The following is a 22,966-nucleotide window of genomic DNA, read 5'->3' as shown; positions in this document are numbered from 1 at the left end:
GAGTTCACCCTGCTGCTGCTCAAGCATGTTCCATGCATTTTGAAGCCTGAGGCATCTCTGTTCCAGCACACATTTTGTACTTGACCGTATTGCCTCTCCTTCATGAGACAGGGTGGGCAGCATGATGTATTTAGAAGTGCTGTCAGATAAATAGAAGAAAGCTTCTGGGGCCAGTCAAGCATGTTCCACAGAGAGGATGTTACAGATACCTGACAGGATCCAAGGTACCTTTCAGATCTAAGCATTTTGCAACCTGCCTCAGCCCAGTCTCCTGACCAGCAAGGACAGCTCTCACCCTACCTGTGACCTCCTTTCCCTCTATCCATGTGCATGCTCTCTGAAAGGCAGGCAAAGGCACTGAGGGCCACAGTGTGCCCTTTCTTCCCTCTCTGCCCTCTCACTGTTGAATCCCATCTAAGTTTACCTGCCAACATCCACTGGTCTCTGCCAGCATAAACAGTGGCAGAAGGCCACAGGACCTGCAATTCCACTTATGAGGAGGGCAACAATAAGAGATCAGTTTGGTGCAGAAAACGTATGGAAGTGGCCAAAGGGGCGGCATGACTCAAGTAAAGCAAATACCTACAGAAATGGTACCTATATGACCCCTCCAAAATACTGCAGAACCATGGTAGGACCACCAGTGCCTTCCCCAGCTCCACAGCCTGGGTGGAGGGCAGCAGTTCAGACCCTTTGAACATGGTCCCACAGGGAGGCAGGGCCCAGCATCACCAAGGACAGGCACCTGCCTCGACTCTGTCCATTGGGCACCGAGATATTGATGCCATTAGGAGCATCAGGCAGAAATAGGACTTGGCCACCACCCCAGGACAAGGCAGGGGCAATGCTGTGGACAATGTCAGGATGAGTGAGATGACTGAGGAAATGGAAGGAAGTGTGTTCTCTACTGAAACCCCCAAATTAGGAAAATGACTCCCACCCTGTCATATCTCTGCTTTCTTGGGATCTGCTGGATCACATACATGATGAAGGCTTGCAGGCTCATAGACACTCTCTGGTTATTGTCGATGAGGCTGGGACATGAAGTCATTAAAAATAACTCCTCTTGCCACTATCCAAATAACTCAGTAGGGTTGAATGGCTGTAACCCAATTTGACTTTTTGTCATTCTGAGTGCTGCTATTATGAGGCTGCAGTTTCATGATTTGTGGAGAGTAAATTCCCCTCCAGACAAAGGCCAAAACAGGACCAGGCCTCATGCACATCTCTGGGAGAGCAGGGTGGGGTGGCCATGCCTGAATTCTCTCCGAGCAAAGGCAGCCCCAAACCCACCATGTTTTTAAGGGGGCCCTGTCACTGGGAATGGCTGAAAACCTTCCACCAGGAGACTCGTCTGGAGTGAAGGTTTTTCACTGCAGTCTATTAACATTTGGGAAAAGTGTGCCTTTGTAGCTGAGATAAAGTTTCCACTCCTGATGGAAAAAAGGAGGGGGAGGAAAGGGAGAGAGGCTCAGAGCCTAAGAATCCTAACACTTAGATGTCTTAATTAAAGGTAAACTTTTGCTTTGGGGTGGCTGTGGTTAGAGCAGCAGGCAGAGACCTGACAGCACAGGCTAAACAGAGAGAAAAAGACTTTCTTTCTTCTTTTTTTTTTCCCCCCAAACATTCACTTTGGCCTCAGTCTGAAATGGCTTTGAAACTGCAGACACCTTCATGTAAAAGTTCTTAATAAAGAGAAAAAAAATGTCCGCTGCGTGACATTTGTAATCCTTCTGATTTAGATGTTTTAATAATGCGGGAGTTTATCTTGGAAGATGGTGGCTGACCTGGAATTGAAAGTACGTCTCTGCCAATGTAAGGCTAGAGCTCAGACAGAGGACTTAAATATAATAATATAATATGTGTCTGTATGTATATATATATATATATATATACACATACACATATAGAGACATATATATGCGTGCACTATAGAAACACATCTTTAAATAATCATAAACTCCCTTTAAAAATTATTTCATCCCAAATTAAGGTATAGACAGCATCTGATTGGCTCAGACACTATAGAGTGGTGCCCCATGATATATTCATTTCCTATTCTGGTGTGGTTAATTGGGTATTGCAATTTAATTACAGCAGTCAATAGCACTTTCAGTTGAGTGTCTTAAGTGTTCATTTAATTTACTGTAGATTTAGTAAGGCAGCGGTTATATGTAAAGCTGTTAACCATCTGGATGGGCTGCAAAGCCCATCTTTTCTCTTGGGTAGCTGGAGCCTGATCCAAGACACACTGATGTCTACAACACTCTTTCTGTTGACTTCAAGAGTTTGAGACCTAGGCTCCTTGGGGACCAGAGAGGTGGGCAAATGCCTCTGGCTGTGGGCTTTCTGGCTGGCCTGTGTGAGGGTGGTTTTTGTAAAGTGTTGTTTCTTTTTTGTAGGCAGTTTCATAGAGCAGTAATGGCAGGAAGAGCAACTCATGAGTCGGACCTTGGTAATTGGGAGCTATGAGACTGAGCCTTTTTGGTTAGGATTTTAAGTGAAATTTCAAGAGGCTTCTCCCAGCCTGGGTAAGCAGGCGATGAGTTGGGTCACACCTAGGAAAATGTAAAATAAACACACCAGTTTGGCAAACCTCATGTAACTGAGTGATCTATTTTACCCCTGTCACAAGGTCTGGCAGAGATGTTCATCCTCTCTCCACCTCCTGTGAGTCACTAGCTCATGTCATGGGTCAAGAAATAGACAAGTCTGCAGATTTTCAGATCACTAACCTACTGGGGAGAAGAGGCAGCCACTAGATATCAGCATTGCCTCTCGTGATTTCAGGGCCTCTCATAAGTGGGATCGTGATTTGTTTAGGTAAAGAATGATATAGCACAGGGTATGATTGTAGGATCTGGTCTTTATGACCTGGAGACCTGGCCATCCTATCTTCCTGCATAGTCCTATCTGATAATCAGGCTTTGGTAAAATTGTAAAATACCCCACAGTATTGGATGTTTTAGAGATATACTGCTGCCTAATGATGCTGGCAGGTGCCTGAGGGGATTTCCAGGAACAGCTGTGTCAGGAGTGGCCAGACATTATGTGTACCAATATCCTTACCACAGAGACCACGTGTCGTAGATGGATGAGAATGACCGGGAAAGACGAGAGGTTTCTGGACAGAGGATAAGTAGCCAGATTCCACACCTCTGCCATGGAACAAGCAGAAAGAAGGTGTTTTGTGGTGTCTTAGAGTAGCCTATCAGTGCAGGCCATGGTGACCCCATTGGTTGCCTCTTCCTCCAGTCAGTGGCTGGGTTTAGCCAGCAATCCTCCATTCACATCCTGCCCATTGTATGATGTTGCCTAGACCCAGGGCCATAGCTGGCTGCCTGGCAAGCTGCATGTGACAGAGGAGCCCCAAGTTCTTCAGGGCTGTGTGCTCCCATGCTCCCTGCGCTTACAGTCAGACTGTGTTTAAAAACAAGCAGCAGGAACGTCGGCAGGCACAGGACTCCAGCACATGAAATCAAGTGGAGAGAAATTCTTCTGCTGCAGAAAGTAGGCAAAAGGCAACTGGAGATGAATAGGCTGCCTGACAGCTGGCAGACATGCAGCCTGTTTGCCATAGATGGTAATATAGGCACTGCAACTATTACGGCTTCTGAAGGCAAAAAAAGCAATAAAAGCTTTAACCTCTGCTACCCAGGAAAACAAACAGTGGTTTCAGATGCCATCAGTGGAGATGAGCCTTTGTGATGCTTGTGACAGACAAATGGTAGAGAAAGCTCTGCTGAGTTGTGTTTGAGATTAAGGGCCAGGAGTGCCTGGGTTTGTGCTTTATTTGTACTAGTTACACAGCCAGTTAAAAAAATTACATTACTGCTGTTATTATAATGATATTGCTATCACTACTGTTATTTTTTTTACACATCAAGAGAGCCTGGACAGCCAGTCTTGATTTCTTATGTGAATGCAAACGGCATTTAGATTTTTGTGGAGATCAGACACCAGACACATTCCTACATTCTTGTCCGATGTTCAATATTTTTCCATGAGTCAAGGAGAACAAGAATGGGCATATTGTGTAAATGCAAAACTCTGCCTTTTTAAACTGACACGATGAATTTCAGCCCTGCCTCTTTGTCTCTCTTCTCCGAGCAGGGGCTTTTCAGCCTGCCAGATTTTGTTACTTACTATCCTTGAAAACAGAGGGAGGGAAAAGTCAGCCCTTGTTAATTCACTGTCCCAGTTACCTAGCATTGCTGTATCCTTAAGGACTGCTGATTTTTTTTTTTCTTTTCTGAGATGGTGAAGAGCTGTGGCTTTCCTGCCAGATCCATTGTGTTCCCTCAGTAAAAGCCTGCAACACTAGAGGCACTTTAAAAAGAAGTGAGGAGTCTGTTGCAATAGGCGTCCAACAAAAGTTCCTGCTGCAATCTGCACTTCCAGTAAACAGCTGCCCTGGAGACTGCTCTGATTTGGTCCATGTCCCAAGCAAGACTTCATGACTAGCCTTTCCAAAGGCTTCTTCCAAGTGCAGACCACTATAGACAGAAGTCTGCATGAAAAGATAGACTTTTTTTGGTGGACAGAAATACCTTTGATTATTTTTTTTTAAAGATATTTAATAGGGTATAAAATGCTTATTTCAACTCCATAAATGAGAATAAATATGTATCTACCAAAGCCAGCCTAGTCTAAGTAAAATATGCAAGCAAAGTTTCACTGAAATGCTTTGATAACCCTGAGTTTTTCATTGGTTTTTCTGAGAGTGGAAAGTTGGTGAGTGCCCTCTGAGCACATTTGACCCAGAACATCCTAGGTAAGGCTTATGAAAGAAAGGGAAGCATATGAAGGGCAAAAGGAACTATTGAGCACCAAGAATTATGTGGTCATTTGTCCAGTCTACTACGTCTGAGTTTCAAATACAGCAGTTTGCTGTCCAGCCCTTCAACTGTAACGCTTTCTAGTCACCATTAACTAGTTCTGTAAAGGTGAAAGGTTTCACATTAGTTATAAAATTATATTTATCCAGGCTAGTATGTTCAAAAGTATGTTGGGATCCATATTTTGACACCTAAATAGATGTCTGCTTTTCAGAGGCGCTGAATGCGCATTGATGTCTTTTGGAATCTAGCTGGAAAATGGGGCTCGTTATTAATGTGTTTGACAGTGTCTAAATGCATGAAGAGTATTTTTCAGAAAAATATATAGAGATAAAGCCCTTGTCATGGAACCTTATAATCAAGAAGAGAGAAAAAAGGCCAGCAAAATCCATTTAAAGACTTGTGTAATCTCAATGAACTTAAGATCAGGCTTCAAGAAAAGCATAATTTAGCAACTCAAATTCATCTGATGCAGCATCAGTTTGCTCGGTCAACCCTTTGATTTATGTCATTTAAAGAGTACTGATCTGATGTCTTCCCTGAAGGAATATGCATAGAAATGGAGACTGACATTTCTCAAGTACATTGTCATTTATTGCTTTCATCTCCTCCTCCTCCCTCATCATATATATCGTTGACTTGGAGATAAGTCAAATTTATGCATTCCCTCCATTTGTTCTACATTCAGAATTTTCCAGTTACTTACCAGGTCTGTCGTAGAAGTGAACAACAAAAGGATGAGAGGCAAGGAACACAAACTGCTGACTAGATGTAAAGAAGCTGGAACAGGGCCCAGAGAGGTTGTGGAGTCTTCATCCTTTGATGTGTTCAACACTTGCCTGGACAATGTCCTGTGCAATCTGATGTAACTTCGTTGGTAGCTCTGCTTTCAGCAGAGCATGTAGTGACAGGACAAAGAGGAATGGCTTCAAGTTAAAAAAGAGTGGGTTTAGATTAGATATTAGGAAAAAATCCTTTACTGTGAGGGTGGTGAGGCACCGGAACAGGTTGCTGAGAGAAGCCATGGATGCCCCATTCCTGGAAGTGTTTATGGCCAGGCTGGGTGTAGGTCTGACCAACCTGGTGTCGTGGAAGGTGTCCCTGCCCAGGGCAGGGAGTTTGGAACTAGAGGATCTCTAAGGTCCCTTCCAGCTGTAGCCATTCTCTGATTCTCTGATTCTATGCCCAGAGATTCCTTCACACCTCTGTCATTTTATCCTAAAGGTCTTCTAAGGAACTCTCCACTAAGGCCTCTGCCACAATACTTTAATTATCTTTCTGTGAGTAACATGGTAAATGGACAAGTAGCAAGGGAAGTCTACTGTGTTAGTGGTCTACAGAGATGGAGTTTAAGAAATGTGCCTATGGAGCTATACAACTGCAGAGGGTTTCCACTGCGTGACTCCTGGTGGGGACTGACTCTAGATGTCTGGATCTCCTTACCCAAGTCAGCAGAGCAGTTGAACAGTTCTGCTTGTGGCCACACCTGAGGCATCTTTGATGTGTAGGCTACAAAACTGATGCAGCACTGATGCAACAAATCTCTGTTGTAGTTGAGAGGTCCTTAGAGTCCTTGGCTGTGCCAAGGAATTCTGTTTCTTGGGAGGGTTGTGGTACCTGTGTCCATTCTTGTAGGAATGTGTCCCCTTGTCACTGTGTGTTGTGTCAGGAAGGAGACACTATTCCACTCAGTTATTGCCAAATAGAGAATTTTTCTCATTTTGAAATTTCAAAGCCAGCAATCACAGTTGACTCTAGAAACAGACTCAAGGCTGCTGTGGAGGAAAATATGACTTTGAGAATGGCTTTTATATTTGAGACGCCTAGAACTACTAATTTTTCAGTACCATTTCTATTTGCGTAAGTCAACTCAGCAAGTGATCAGTAGGAAAATAAGGCATATAGGACGCATCAATTGTAATGAAGCCACTTGTGTTCCATTAACTGAAAACTATCATAGCAGCCAAAAATACCTGAAAGTTTTGTGATGACCCTTTGTCATTTACTACCATAGCTGGTTGGGATGGGCTGCTGACCAGGACTACTAGAAGCATCTTCATCAGCTGCTTAGCACCCCGCTGTGTCTCATGAGATTCAGCAGTGGGTCTAGGATCCCCTTGAAGAAAGCTGTAGGCGGGATAAAGGCATCCAGTACAAAGGCTCCCAGGAGACTGGATGGCTGCAGGGGCGTGAGCGTCTGCAGCAGGGGATTGCAGTGACAGTCTTGGTCAGTGGCATTGCTGCTCCAAGCCGCAAACCACGGTGTGTGCTCAGCAGCAGGGCTGTGCCTCAGAGGGGCAGGATAAAGGAGCTGAAGGGCTGCAGTGTACAAATGGCATCACCTCATCCCTGGGAAGGTTTGCAAGTCCTACCTAGGTGCGGTCTCCTTGAACCTTTTTGCCAAAGCAAACCTTTTTACAAAAGCCAGGCTTTTGCTAGATACAATATTCTCTTTGCCAGCCAGAGAGAAAAAGAACAACAGAAAACTTATTTTCACTTTATTCAAAGATGTCTCCATGCGTCTGACTTGTGTACTTGTGTGAACTTCCTCTCATTCTCTTGTGCAAATTCATCCTCTCCACTCTTCTTCACATTTCTCACATTTCTTTTAAGCATGATCTTGTTAGCTTTTCAGTACCTGAATTGCAGGATTTTTTTCATCTTAAAGGTTCCTTTTTCTTATCCTGGACTGCTCCTGGATACCTCTATTCACACTGACCTTTTCCACCTCGTGGAGCATTCCTTCCTGAGTGAGTGCTTGTCTCCACTCAGCCTCTTTGGCCATTTTCTTGGGTTTCGATATTCTTAAACTTCTCATCAAGATGGTACTGAAAGAAAGACCAAATAATGAAAAATCATCTGAACATGTGCTATTCCAAGACAACAGATCATTTGGGGTTCCTGTAACCTCCTAATGATCTTGCATAATGATTATAATTTCAAATCGATCTTCCATATTTCATCATCTTCTGGATACTGGTCAAATGAATCCCATTTTTACAGATTTCTTCCAGACTTGTGTCTTTCTAAACCCTTTGGCATCTCATCAATAGCAATGACAAATGTATTAGGGGAAGATACACAACCACCTTGATAGGCCTGCAAAAACCACCTCTCCTCCCTTTGCCTCTTTTTCCCCTGCCCACTGACAAGCACTACCAGTCCCCAGGAACCATAAACCAGTTTGAAATGGGATGTTTAATATTTTTCATGCCCTGCTACATATGCTATCGTCACCTTTCATAAGTCAGCACCTTCCCATTTCCAAACAAATGTTTAGTCTCTCTTTAGGTCTTGCTGAGCTCTGAATCTCTCATGCAGTTCCTCAGACTCTATCCACTTTGGATGAAAAAGTGTATAGTTTCACTGGCATTGAATTTACTGTGGATCAAGTTTGTTAAATAATCTCTTGATCTGCAGCTAATCAGTTAGAGTCTTTTTATATAAACTTTCATCATTTTCTCTTTTATTTGTCCCTTCTATTGTCCATTCTCTTGATAGGAGAAGAAATCTTCTTCTTCAAAGCTTTTGAATTGTTGTTTTGAAATCCTCCAAAGCCCTCTAAATCTTTGCCTCTTCTGCTCGTATAGATCAAACCCTTGGTGAGGTGCACTTGGCCTGTCCTGACACTGCATGTTTAAGCTGAAGGGTTTGAAAGTGGCTCTTAAGCACTGCTCTTACTTTATGTCCTTAATGGGGTGAACATGCATGATGGGGAAAGGCAGGGCGAAGATGCTAATACGGGTCAAACACAGCCATCAGGCAAGTGCAACAACCTTGTTAGAGACATTCTTTTACCACAGGTCTGAATTTGATACTAGATATCACTTCTTCACTGAAGTTTTTGGCAGAGGATCAGCACTCCTTCCTTCTAACAAGAAGCCATTTTGCCAGATGCTCATTAATAGCATTAGCTGATGCCTGATGGAAGGGCAGTTCTCATTGGCGTGGGCCCTCCTTGTCCTGGCTGAGAGAGTCTGATGCTGGAAGCATGACTGGGTAATATGCTGAAGGGATCTTTCTTTTCCCATTGACAAGTGATGACTGTATCTCCTGTGAACTGTAACTTGCCCTGCAGAAGACCTCAAGGCCAAACAGTTGGCTTGAGCATCCTGTGTGACGCATTGATTTGCAGGAAGAGAGAAACAGTCTAAATATTTCCTTATTTTCCAAGGCTAGATAGACGCTACTGTCTTCCTCCACTGATTGAACTTTTGATAGAGTGTTGCAGAGGAGATAGGTGCTTAGGTAGGTAATAAAAACCCATATGTGGGCATGGATATCTGCCCTAATGAGCCTACAGAACCTTCATACAGACAATTTGGGAGCAACAATGAACAGAATGTCAGGACCAGACTGCTCTCAGCAGTCTTTCCTTAGGTGAAGTCTGCTATGCTATTGATCTCTAAAAGGCAAATCAAATAACAGCAGCCACAGTTTTAAGGATTAGGAGCTTCCCGTGCAAGACAGTATGTGTTTTTAATACTTTAAGCTGACTTATGAAACTGGTAAACAATGTGGAGGGTGGTGTTGGATGACCTCTTTTATATTCCTGATCATCCTGTCAGCATTTATAATACATTTGATATTTCCTTCTCATCAGGATAGGATCAGTTAAGCAGTCGTATTTCCCAGAGCTCAGGTTGCATTAGGCTTTGTTCCACATTTCATGGTAATAAACGTTGACATAAATTTCTGTAGATTTCACACAAAGTGATTGTTAATTTATTCATGGTTGAAAAGGATCATTAAAAAAAAAAAAAAAACAAACACACAACAGAAAAGACTTCTCCAGAAGACAAATACACAGTTTGCAAGATAAGAAATGCAGATCTTTCATGCCTGTTTGTTTTGCACACAGTAATGACTGCTACATTCTGATTAGCAATCTTGACCTAGTTAAAGTGCTATTGTTTTTCTGTGTTCCTATTCTTCTCAAAGACTGTGACTAGACATGATATTTTATAATCCATCAGATGTAAAATCTGCATAAAAAATATAATTATTGTGCTTCAACAACTTGGACCAGAGCCCTGATGTTATGTTTGTAGGCAGTACACTGTGAATAATATGGATGCATTTTTAGATTTGTATGTTCGGTTGGCAAGATACATAATTTTTCCATAAGTGAAGGTAAATTGTGGGATTTCTAACATACTGATTACTATTCCAGCCTTTTTCCAGCTAATGAGAATTAAGTGGATACTTGTCAGCCAAGGAACATCCTTATTTATTACTACAAATTCAGTTTTAGTGGCACTTATTACAGTAAACAGGGAGGAAAACTTGTGCAGCCTCTTAGTCAGCATTATTATTGCTGGTGGTGCTTATGCCCAAGGATCAACCAGAGTCAGGACACCATTTCAAGAGGCCTGTATAGGCACCAAGTCTCTTCCCAAACTGCTTGTGATAAAAAAAACAGGGATCGGCAGTGGGAAGATTTGGGATGTACAGAACAAAATTCTCATGGCAGTAAACCTTGCTTTTGGTCATCGAAGTGATTTCAGGAACTGATTAGCTAAATAGGAGGGGAGCGAGGCAGAGTGGAGGTGTGCTGTCTCAAGTGCCCTGCACTCAACCTACAGTGGGAGGCTGAAGGCACCTGTGCCTCCTCCTCCTCACTGCTCAGAGAGAACAGTGGGTCCCCTTCCTGGGAAGACAGAGGGGGCGGCAAGAGGCACCTGGAGCTGAGCCTGTGCAAAACCAGACTGGAGAAAGAAACAGCATCTGCTACTCCTGCACAGCTCTTTGCACCCATGGAGGGGCCACCTTGACCCAGCCATGGTGCTGTGCGGTGCTGTGAGGACACACCAGCTTTCAGTTCTGCCCCCCGTTGTGCACTCTGCCCAGAGCCTCTTTTCTATCACTCCGTCTGACATGAAAAATTAATGCTGCTTCCCAGATCCAGCATCATCCAACAGATTGGACTTTCTGAACTTGGAGTGCTAAAATCTCTCTGAAGACAACTGTCATGCCTGCATTCTCAGCCATGTCAGGTAGATGCTGCAAATGAAGACAAATATTAAAAATAAATATAGTCATGCTGTGCAGAGAGCAGAAAGGCTAGGGAGAGGCACTCAGAAGAGAAACATGCTCTTGAGGTCTTCAGGAGAGATGTCAGGGTCAACCTGATGCCACTGGGTGTGAGAAAGAGGGGGAACGGCTGGAGCCATCAGATTTTATAAGATATGTAGAAATAGAGGCAACAGGAGCCCTCGTGAGTCTGTTGTCAGAAACGGGCTTTGAGGATGCATGTGTGATTGTGGCATTAGGACCTGTGATGGCCCCAGAGGTGGCATCTCAGGGCAATGGCCTCTCCTTGTCCTTGTGTCAGCCTCGGGGTGCCTCTGTGGCTTCACAACTGGCCACAGCGTGAGTCACCATAACCATCCTGTTGTCCTATTGTGTCTGGCTGAAGGGGTAAGAAAACAAGGAGAGAGGCACCTGGTCCCTCTGCACACTGGGATGCCTGCAACTGGGAGGCTCTGCTCTGGTGAGCTCCAGTCCCTGCTCAGAGAGGCACTCCCCAGCTTGGCACAGCCGCAGGCACTGCAGGAGGTAGCATTGCAGAAGACTGACAAACAAACATTGCAAACCACTGTTTTGAAAACGAGAGTTACTGTTTTTCAGGATCAGGCTCTAAGCCCCCAGGGGTGGCTTGCTGGGTCAAACCCTGCAATGCAAAGGTGCTTTCACAGCATAAATAAGAAGTAGGATTCAGCATGTTTTCCTCCTTTGGAATGAATTTCTTTTTGACCTCTTTTCATTGTTTGAATATTTCTCGTATTTTTCCTGTAATTCCTTTTCCCTTTTGCCTCCCCAGATACGTGAAGGATTTTGTTTACAGTGCAGCCATAGATACAGTCAGCACATATTGTGAGAAAGTCTAGGTAGTCCAAAAGAGACCTTTTAAAGCGGATTTTTCTGCTGCTTCTGTATTAAAAGCATAAAGTCTAAGGCTGCCTTTTTTTTAACATCAGAAGTATCACTCCCCAGAATCACTAATGCTGCCATGCTGCCTGGTTCATAAACAAAGTGTGACAATCATGTGGGGTTTAAGTTAGTAGCACCTTATGAGTTTCGTTCTGATTGTTCCACCACACAAGCTAAGAAAGCTGCAGACCTTAGCAGGACATTGTGAGAGTTGGAGAACAAAGGTGGTAGGAATCTTCTTTTTATGTGTTCGGCTAATAAGGATTACTGGGGACTTAAAACTATCATGCTCTGGTATTTTCTCTGTAGGTCACGTGGAACATTTTGGTGTTTTGGTCTAGTCTTAAGTGTCCAGCTATAAACATTTCAAGATGTCAGTCAGATGTGTTACTAACATTTGCACTGGGATTTTTTTTTTTTTTTTGAGATCTACAGGCACTGTGGAGACACTCAGGCAAGTCAGAGGGACAAGCTTGTGTTTTACTTGTCCTGAGAACTGTGAAACTCCAGGTGCTGGATAGTTAACACAGGACTTCTGTCAAGCACTGTGCTTCTACACAGCTTTAAATGAGATAAAAAACAAATTCTAAAGGAAGTTCAATTGCAGAAGTTGTATAAAGTGCACAAAAAATAAGACTTTCATTGAAAGTGAAACCAGATAGACTGTGCAATTTCCTGCTGACACAGACAATTCTTTTCTTGGCCATATTGAACAGACCCTGCAGAAAGGAATGCAAGGTGAATACACATGAGTAATGTCAGAAGTGTATCAAATATGTGATAAAAATATTGTTAAGTATATATATTTTGGAGAAAACAATCTCTAAAATTTCTCATTGACGATTTTTGCTTTGGCATCAAAAAATCATTTGTTTCCATTTTTTGAAAAAAATTTGAGACAGAAAAAAAATAATTTTCAGCAAAATCCTCTAGTTTTACATTTAGTAAAAAATTTCAACCAAAAGAAAGGTGTAGGAATTTTTCTTTTCCAAAAGAGAAATTCTTTGTTACCAAGATTTGATGAGCCCTTGGTATTAGCTCAGTAGGCCTCCTGCTGATTTGGCCTGGTGTCAAGGAGCATTAGAGAAGAAGCTGCCTCTCTTAAATCCCTTTAAAACTCAGAATAAGTTATAAATATAAAACTTATAAATATTATATATGTCCCTCTGCACAGGACGTGGTGTCATACTGGGTCGTTCAGACCAAGCCATCTCTAGAGTTTTGCCCTCCGCTGTTAACATCCCCAAGCAGTTTGGCCACTAACAGTGCTGGGCTGTCTCACAGACGTGATCTCCAGAGGCTCAGCCTGTGCAGTTTTAACTTCAGAAGATCAATCATCCAGCACTGCCTCGCTGTAAGTGCGTGAACACACTCTGACTCACCAGAGCCTGCTCAGCAAAAGGTCTCACAATAACACAGGTTGCCAGGAAGTGCCTGTACTCTGTGATGGTTCATCCAGTGCTACGCACCAACCTGTGGGATGGAGCTGGGTATGGAGGGTTTTGTCCTCTCCCACTTACTGTCATGTCACTTGTTTCCCATCACAGAGTCTTTCAGTATTATGCAGTTCAAGCAGTTTGAGATGTGTAATCGCAAGCCTCTTTGATCGGATGAATGTGTTTCTGTGTGTGTTATAGGAATTTGCTTTACATTTACTGACCCAAATTAATCCTGGTTTGCAAATTGGAAGAGATGGAGCCTGAAATCTGGCAAGTTCTTTTTTTTTTTTTTCTTCTGAAGAGTCTGTGCTTTACTTTGGGAAAAAGGGCTTGAGTAGTGACTTCCAATTGGTAGTTAAAAAATGTGATTGCTAGAAAACTACAAAGATTTGAGTCATGGAACCATGGTCCAATCCCTTCTGAAAAAAAAAAACAACCACACGTAAGGCTGGGGTACCAGTGCTCCTCCAAAGGCAGAGTTCAGATGAAGTAGTGAGATGGAGAGGCTTGTGATGGACACTGCTTATCTCACTGAACACAGACCAGTCCCCTGCAACCCCCCCAATATATAATTGCTCACTGCTAGGAGGCAGAGGGGGCTTCATCCCTGTGTGGCTGCTCACATCCTTCCCATGCCCTTGCTCTCCATATCCTGGACTCATGGGGGATGTGAAATCAGGACCTTTTTAGCAGCCTCAGTGAAGTCCCCTAATCCCCTTGCATCTTGCAGCCTCACTCACTATCATTTCTGCTTTAATGTGGGGACATCTATTGACCACGGTGTTGTCAGCATTCCAAGGGTTATGTTTGCAAGGTTTTGAGGAGATGTGATAAGTTGCACAGTGCTCCTTTTGGGAGGCACTTCAGCAGAGCAGATGTCATGAAACCAGGAGTCCTCCAGCCCATGTCGAGGGAGGGAGTGCTTGGTTAAGGGATGTGTCTGGAGACCGTGGAGCTCTGTCTGGCTCTGCTGCTGACTTTTGTGTGGCAAACCACTTCCCAGCTCAGCCCTATCTGCTCACCCAGCTCACCCTGCTATCTGCTAGCAGCTACTTCAAATGCAGGAGAAAAGCAGCTGCTATTCAAAGAGCAGTGTAACATCTGCATTTTTATATGTATCAGAAAGCCTGCTGCAGGTGCCCTGAAAATGTGGAGACTTTTTAAACAGCTCCCTCTGCTTCAAAATGTCAAACAAACTGAAATTAACTCAGAAAGTCATATTAACCACATAAAGAGTATACGTATGCAGAGAATATATTTTTCATCTGTTCAGTCTTTCTGTCAGCAACAACTCTGAAAGCAAAATGTGCTGCCAAATCATGTATTCTGATGACCTGGGAACTTCCCCGTTTCCCAGGAAGATGAATTTGGGGGCACAAGAATGATTTCTAATAAACACACCGACAGCAAAGATGATGGTAAAAGGAAGTGCAGCTTACTTTTTTTTTTTCCAAAGGAAAGTACAGTGACTCATATGCCAGAAAGGAACATGCTAACCAAAGACAGCCTGTGCCTTTTGCAATGACCACACAAACCTCTCCCCGCTGAGGGACACCAAGTGACAAGCAGTTACTCTTGAAGACATACGGTCTGTGGACTTGTACAAATAGGCACCAACATGTCTATCCTTACGAAATGAAAATGTGAATCTGTGATTCGAAAGCTATGCTGGAAACTTAACTTGAGATATGAGATGAAATTTTCAATGTCAGAGAGAGAAATTACAAACTTTATTTTTAAGGGCTAAATACAGTGACCTTCTGATGCAATAGAAGGGTAGATGGGTATGGAGGAAATACGTATTTCTCAGCTGACCTCTTTTCAAGCAACTCACTGGTATTCACATCAGAATAAAATTTTTCACACCTGGAGTTATCTGGGAAGAGCTATTACCTATAGATAAGCCTGGAGCTGAGGGGCATAGAAGCCACAACAGAGTATTACGTGCCCATGGACTTCTGTATGTGAAACACTATGATGGAAATAATGTGACTGGAATATCTTATAAATCATCTTTCCTCACTTAACTTGAAAATTAGAGTTCTCAGTTGTCTTTGCCCATCACAGCCTCCCAAGGTATCACAGTTTGTACAGGCACCATTTTCTCACTGGCACACACAGGTATTTGTCAGATGGCATTGTCTGATGTCTCCCAGGCCATTGCACTTCTACCCAGGTGCAGAAAGGCAGAAGATGAGCCATGTTTCACTGCTTAGTTTCCTGGCATTGCTCACGGCTGAAACAGTGACAGCATGCGCTGAGTGAGGGCTGTACGTGTGTGTGTGTCTGTCTGCTGCTCACGTGTGACCCCTTTGGTCATAGAATCATAGAATCATGAAGGTTGGAAAAGACCTCTAAGAACAAAAGTGGAGCGCTAAATATAGGACAGCTGCCCTTGTTTTACAGTGGTCTGTTCCTTTATAAATGATGTTCGGAGCAATTCCTCTTGAGGGTGTCGGCATCTTATTAGAGGACATGTGCACCAAGTCCAAACTTTTCAGCTCATGGGTTTGACATCTCTGTTTTCTGTGTGCGGGGTGGGAATTTGTGCATACAACCACAGCAGATGAGAGTAAATCAGGCAGGCAGAGCCATGAACCTCTTTTCCTTCAGTAGGCCCACAGGGCTGGTGAGCAAATTAAAGTATTGCTGTAAATATCCAAGGAAAAGGAAATAGAGTTACAGCTGTCAGAGCAGTGTTATGTGGACTGTGTGTTTTATGGCAGATGTTTCAGAACATAAATAATTAGGGCTTAATGTATTAATATACGTCTCTGGGAAATAATCCATCAGTACATCATGAGCCAGACCCTTGGCTGACATAACCTGACATGGCTCCAGTGGTTTCGTTCTCAGTTTTCAACAAGTTAGCATCTCACGTCTTTAATTATACACATCTGTGGCCAGTATAAACCTGTGTAAACTCAGGATGCCTCAATCTTGTTTGTGCCATTACAACATATCCTAGGACCTTTGGACTCCGTGGCAGTCAAAAATGGTCTTTTTGAAATCAGGAGAGTGCAGCACTGGAGAAGCACAAGGGCAGATTTCATTACTACATTCATCTCTGCCATCTAAAAGTACTTTAGATCTGTCTGGCAGAGCTAGATGGGAGCAAATCTGGGACAGATATGGCTTAGGTTTTACCAGCTTCAGCTCCAGCTGCCTCCTCCCTCACATCCATAGGGGAAAGAGGGTCTGGGATCAACAGGAGGCAGCAGCGATTGGTGGCAGGGGTGGTGGTGGTAGGAAGATTCATCACTTAAAGCATATTTTCCTACAGCTCTGCACAGTTTCATTGACTGAAAAAGCCCAGAGAAGCTTTATGAGCTAAGCAGTACTTACTTGCCTGTTGCCTTTCAAGCAACTGGACTATGGATGGTTTCTTCAGTATTATCTAATGATTATTCTTTTTGTCTCTGCTTCTTTTAGCTCCAAGGCTCCTTGAAGAGAAAGTTGGTGGTAAATCTGTCACCTGTCAACAACAAGAGGCCCAATGGTGTTTCAGAGAGCTCTTTCCTTGATATTAAGAGGATAAGAGTGGGTGACAGTATCGCAGTGGGACAAGGTGGACAACATGTTAACAATTGCCAAAGCCAGTCAATGTCAGGAGCTATGACTGTGGGGCAAGTATCACAAAGAAAGGCCAGCAGCCTAGCAAACAGTACACATACTAGTGGGAATGGCATGTTTAATATGACTTTGAAAGAGGTAAAGAAAGAGCCCGGAGAAACGATGTCCTGCAGTAAACACTCAGACGGCCAGACGTCCCATGAGAACATGTTCCCTAACAGATATGGGGAAGACTCCTGGGACCAAATGATGGATCTTGAGCTTCAGGAACTGTTTAATGAATTGACTAATATATCAGTGCCACCAATGACTGATCTTGAGCTAGAGAATATGATAAATGCCACGATAAAACAAGACGAGCCATTCAATATTGACCTTGGGCAGCAGAGCCAGAGGGGCCCTGTGAGATCTCTGCAGATGGATAAGATGGTGATAAAAAGTGAATATGCACCAGGCATGAATCAGGCTCCTGTGGGCTCCCCACAGATGAGGCCTTCTTCTACAGGTTCAGCCTTCACTATGGCCACCACTGCCATGTCCACCTCTTCACCCATCCCCTCGGTGCCTCAGAATCAAACACAGGTATCACAGGTTTCTTCCGCGTCCAGTCGGCCGTTGCCCAACTGGCAAGAGGTGTCTCATGCACAGCAGCTCAAACAGATCGCAGCCAACCGGCAGCAGCATGCCTTGATTCAGCAGCAACAGCAGCAGCAGCAGAACCAGACAGCCAACTGGTCCGCACTGTCTCCATCAGGACCTTCCCCTGGACCCTTTGTGCAAGAGAAAATCCCCAGTCCTTCTTTCCGCCAGCAGCAGTTCAGCCCGCAGAGCTCAGCAATGCTTGGGGTACCAGTGAATGGAAACCAGTCAAAAGGGATGAACAACTACGTTTATAAACCAACCACTCCCCAGAGCAATCCAATGGATATAATCATGCAACAAAAGCCTCAGGACCTCAACAGGAACTTTATCAACAGTGCTCAGCCACCTCTAGAGCAGCATCATGGCAACACAAAGCCTTTGTTTCACTTTAACTCAGAGCAAACAAACCAGCAGATGCCTTCAGTTTTGGGTTCCCAAAACAAGCCTGCCCTTCTGCACTACACCCAGCAGGCACAGGGTTCAACTCCCGTGCAACAGCCACAGCAGCAGCAGCAACAACAGCCGCAGTCACAGCCTGCTCAACCTCTCCCAAACCAGTCTCTTCAGAGGCCACCTAATGTAACCCTATCAATGCAGCAAAAAATGATGCTTCAGAAAATGCAGCAAAGCCAGCAAATCTCAGGTTTGCAGTATCCAGTCTCTCAGCAGCATAGACAGGTAAGGCAAATGGCAAATTCCTCCTTATTTCTTATAGAACAATTCTGGTCCAACTAATAAAAGGCTTTTCCAGCCTGGCCTCATTCTTCCAAGAGATGTATACTGTTGGCAGTTAATGACCCTCTCAGCATACACTTCCATACAGCTGGTGATGGCAAGTTTAGAACCTATTCAGGTGTATCATGAATGTGTGTTTAGAAAAATTTCAAGAAACACATGCTTAATGCAATGGAATGAATGTGTCACTGCTATGTATTATGTAGATACTTGTCAGAAAGGTGAGATAGTAGGGCAGATGCAAGCTTATTTTGGACTCCTATCTAAGTTTTCTAGCTTACAAAAATTTAGGCTCTTTTGAAAGTCAAAATTTTAATGAATTCCTATGTTATCTTAGATTATGTATTTGACAATGTTAATTTTTATGCCGTCATTTTTCTCAGGGAGGCAGGGTTAGGAAATTCTGTTTTTAGATATATTTTGACTGATATGACAAAAAATACTGTTTGCACATTTGCTATCTGTTTGGCAAAGAAAAACAGGCTTATCTGTGAGTTTTATAAACACCCATCACACTTCTGGGAATATTGTGTGGATAGAATACAGGCTTAGATATGAAGGAGAAGGTTGCCACAGAAATGTCTGCAATTATATACCACATGGCCAGCTCCCACTGTGTTATCATAAGACAGTGATCTGGCAAAATCTGCTGTTATAGCTCAGTTATGCTATGCCAAGTCCCTGTGCACCCAAGTCTCAGATCCCAAGTTTCAGACCTGCCAATCAAAGTTAGAATGTGCAACCTCACTGTACTCCAGAATCTAGAAACCAGGTGCAAAACAAGTAAAACATATTTGACCTTGGGACATTTAAGCAACTCCGAGTAGTTTCTGTGGGACTTTGGCTCAACACATTTGAAGATATGAAATCAGAATATAGGTGTGGAGATCATCTGTGGATGTTAAAACAGCTACGAGAAACTACTGAAAAATGAGAGCCTAGGTTTTCCCTGGAGTCCAATAACACTGTGAATGAATCATTCAGAACTTGAGTTTCTTCTCCAAACTGTTTGGGTGAACAGTCTGTTTTAAAAAGGGTAAATACAGTTGTATGCCTGCACACCTTTCTCCTTTTAACTCTTAAATTTCCTGACCAAATAACCAAGATTTTTTTCCAGTAGAAAATCCCTTAGCAAGAGGTACCAGGTGAAACCTATGGCTAGGTTTGAGAAGTTGTTTTATTGAAAGATGCTGGAGAACGAGTGTTGGCAGGATGCAAGCACAGTTTTGCTGGTTTGTGGGAGCGGGCATTTCCTCTTCATCTTGGGCTACTGTGTGCCCTCTTCTTGGGTGCATTTCCCTATTCTCTTAATGGACTGGCAGGCAGATGAATTTTAACAGTTTCTTCATTCAGCCATGATGAACCTTCCAGCAATTTGTCAGCACAGGAGAGACAGGCGGGACTTCTGCAAATACTACTATTTTCTGAAAAAATTGCAAGGTCACATTCTGGAAAGGAATAAAAACATAGAGAGCAACTCTGCTTGAGGCAATGTTAGCTCCTTGCTCTGTATACTCTTGGGATGCTCCTCAGGGAGGCCAGCCAACTAGCTGGGACTTGCCACCTTGGCCCTAGTAGTACTTGCAAGATTTACCATGAGTTTAGCAGGATCTCTCACCTGTGCAGCCATGAGATCTTTTGGCTCAGGAAACTTGTCCAAAGTGAACTTTGCCAAGTGCCAAACTTTATATATTACACCAAGGAAGGAGTTTTGCCTATCATCACAGACTTCTGCAAACTAATTTTCTGAAGTTTCTTGTCATCTGACCACTTTACACAGTTGTGTCTGCAGGATGTGGCTACCTTACCCACAGTATAGCTGAGAAGCTTGAAAGCTTTGTAGAAACACATTACAGGGCTTTTGCAGCAAGAATACTGTTTTTTCTATGCTATAGAGAGATAACTGGATTTTTTTTTTAGAGATCTTTAGCAGTTTTTCCAAGGTGCTGATGAAGTTCACAAAATCAATTAGGTCTCTCTCAGCAATTTCATAGCTGCTGGAACAAAACTTAGAAACACAATTGCTCCATAAATTACAGAGTTTTTGAAAAGTTTGAACGTAACTGTTTAACTGCAGTATTTATGAGTTCTGTGGGCTCCTTTAGTGCCTCCCTGCACAGCTGCAAGACCCCCTCAACTCCTTGGTCAGGGCCTGCTTCTCCCATAAGTCTGAATATTAAATCAGAGAAAGAGGAGACACCTGTAATATTATTTTCCAGTAAAGACAACAAAGGTCAAAGCAACTTTGTGGATTGACTGATGCTGATTCTTACAATGGGGACATCAGCTCATTTAGGCAGCACAGTCTGCTTTCCTGAAGGATCATCTCCCACTTCTGAGGATTCCTACACATCATTAACAGTAATGCATGATTAATTACCAGCATTTACTAATTACTTCATGATTAATATTTATTTTACTCATGGTCTATTTCTTCATGGGGAATCAAGGTTTGATTCTTCTTGGTATCATTCAGCTCCTCCTCAGATCTCTGTAGTTGTGTGCTATAAGGACCATCTCAGAACTTGCTGGAATGCTTTGTAGCTGGTAATGTGAATTCATAAAGGGCTGCTGTGACATTGCCATCAGATATCACTGACTGAAATGCTATAAGTTCACATTTTTAGAGAACCAGTTCATCCTCTGCATTTTCACTCCCCAAGCTTTAAGATCCCCAAAACCCATTTGAACTTGGATTTATCGGTCCAAGCTGGCTAACTGGAAATGTAAGGCTTATAATTTCTCTGCTTGTCATATTCCCTTTGTGTCAAATTGAAACAAACTTGCAGTGGGATTTGCTAATTAGATGTCTTTTGCCTCTAGGGAAAAGTCATAAAAATGATGGAAATCATCTTGGTTTCCTGCAAGGTTGATCTGAATCAAGGGTTTCTTTGCCGCTCTCTTTTATTCTCCTTTGTTGTGGGAAAGATTCCTTTGCATTGTGTATTAGACTGCAATATACACATAGTCATGAAAAATCTCATAGAAATTCAACACTCTCTTTGTTTAGGGAATAATTAGAAGTTCCAAATTCTACACAAGTTTGATCAGGTTTGCAATACTTATACAGAACGTGAGCTGAAAATCTGTAACTGGGCTTCGGTAAAACTCTGAAGTCTAACTTTTCCCTTGTGAAGAAATTTTGTCCAGTCAGTGAAAGATGCTTCTGAAGTAAGACTTAAGGTTTTTGAATGAAAAAAACAATGTTTTTAACTAGTCTAAGAAACTCCACACACATTTTCAAAGTTTTTGATCAGACATGAGACTTTTTCAATAAAATCCATAAGTTTTCTGTGAAGAAAAATAAAATAAAATAAAATAAAATAAAATAAAATAAAATAAAATAAAATAATAAAATAAAATAAAATAAAATAAAATAAAATAAATAAATAAAAGCGCCTGTATCTACTAAATAAAATATTATCAATTCCCTTCTGGTTTTGACCTAAAGCCAAATTAAACTCAAGAATTTCAAGCTGAATTTTTCTCCAATTGTTTTTATTCAACTTCATTTGCCCAAGGAAAGGGAGAATAGAAGGCTGAGCTCATGAGAACAGGAACCCTCATGGAGCAAAGCCACTCCATGTGGGCATGTGTCCTATTTAGTTTTGGCTTTGAAGGAAGGGATAATACAAGGGATCATGAGAGCTTCACCCCCCACTTTACATGAACAACCAGTAGTCTCTATTTTTAAGGCTCTGGAAGCGTCTATGTAGTTACAAGCGACAACAGTGCTTGCTTGTGCAAAGCTGAGGTCCACGTTAGCCCCTGTTCCTTTAGAATTGCTTTGAGCATGTAGTCATCTTCTTCTTTTTCACTTCTCTATTTTCATTTTCAATAACCCAGGAATTGTGATCAGTTGCAGTTTTGGGGGTGGCGTGGATGGGTGGTGTTTGCCCTTACTTACCCTAATTGGAGCATGCCTAGGATAACTTTCTTCACAAGGCCTTAACAGGCTCCTTTTAAATCCAACCATTCTTCCTTCCTACTGAATCCTAAGCAGTCCCTTCTCCTATACCAGCTCCAAGCATGTATTCCCCATACCTGCCTCTTGCCTCATGCTCTCTCCTGGAGGGCTTTCTATTTTGCATCGTGTGGCCAATGGCCATCCAAGTGCTCCGTTCCCCAGGGACACAGCATGGCTGCATCTGGCTGGAGAAAAGCCACAGAGCAGCCCTGCACCAAGGGATGTGCCACCACAGAGGAGCTCCAAGTGCTGAGGTGACCCCCCACTTGCAGACCACTCCTTTACACCAGCCCTTCCAATGCCCAGAGCTTAACTGATATGTATTCATCACTCTTAAATATCTCCAGGGGATAGAGATGGTATTTCAACTAACTTGGCTGCTCTGCAGAGATGCTGAAACAGATTCTTCTCTCATTTTCTCCAATGTAAAGCCAGGGAAATTTCATTTCATGACAGTGTAACTGGACTTAAAGTAGCATAGTAAGCAGCAGGATATGACCTTCTACCTTTTTGTTTTAAAGCATGAGCACCATATGGATTCAATAAAAAGTATATGTTGAACTGTCAGATAGTCAGAGTGCTATGTGAGGAAGAAGAACCAGGAGCAAAAGAGCTAGTGTCTTTTTTGAAAGTGCAGATATATAGAAACCGTTCACTCCTGATCAGTAACTTGCATATCTAATTTAACTCCTGAAATTTCTCAAAGAAAATGTGGCTTCTTTCAATGATTCATATCAAAACAGTATTTTCCTCTGTATTTACCATTACAAAAGAAAAGAAGAACACATTTGGTGAGGCAATCTCTCTGTTTTCAAGTGTGAAGGAATTATTTTGCAAAT

The 22,966-nt window shown here is 42.8% G+C and overlaps 1 protein-coding gene across 1 annotated transcript in view; it reads left to right on the top strand.

Moving 5' to 3' along the window:
- The window catches only part of MAML2 (mastermind like transcriptional coactivator 2), a 215,098-nt gene that overhangs the window by 133,689 nt on the left and 58,443 nt on the right, over positions 1-22,966 (top strand). Inside the window, exon 2 of the mRNA XM_027883302.1 lies at positions 16,643-18,103. Coding sequence (XP_027739103.1) covers positions 16,643-18,103 — 1,461 coding nt within the window. The remainder of the gene's footprint in view (positions 1-16,642; positions 18,104-22,966) is intronic.

This window comes from Empidonax traillii, unplaced genomic scaffold, assembly GCF_003031625.1.
Source record: "Empidonax traillii isolate 1590-97213 ecotype Southwest subspecies unplaced genomic scaffold, ASM303162v1 scaffold123:size1378231, whole genome shotgun sequence".
Lineage (NCBI taxonomy): Eukaryota > Metazoa > Chordata > Aves > Passeriformes > Tyrannidae > Empidonax > Empidonax traillii.
Note: the sequence above shows the minus strand (reverse complement) of the source record. Positions and strands in the feature narration are given on the sequence as shown.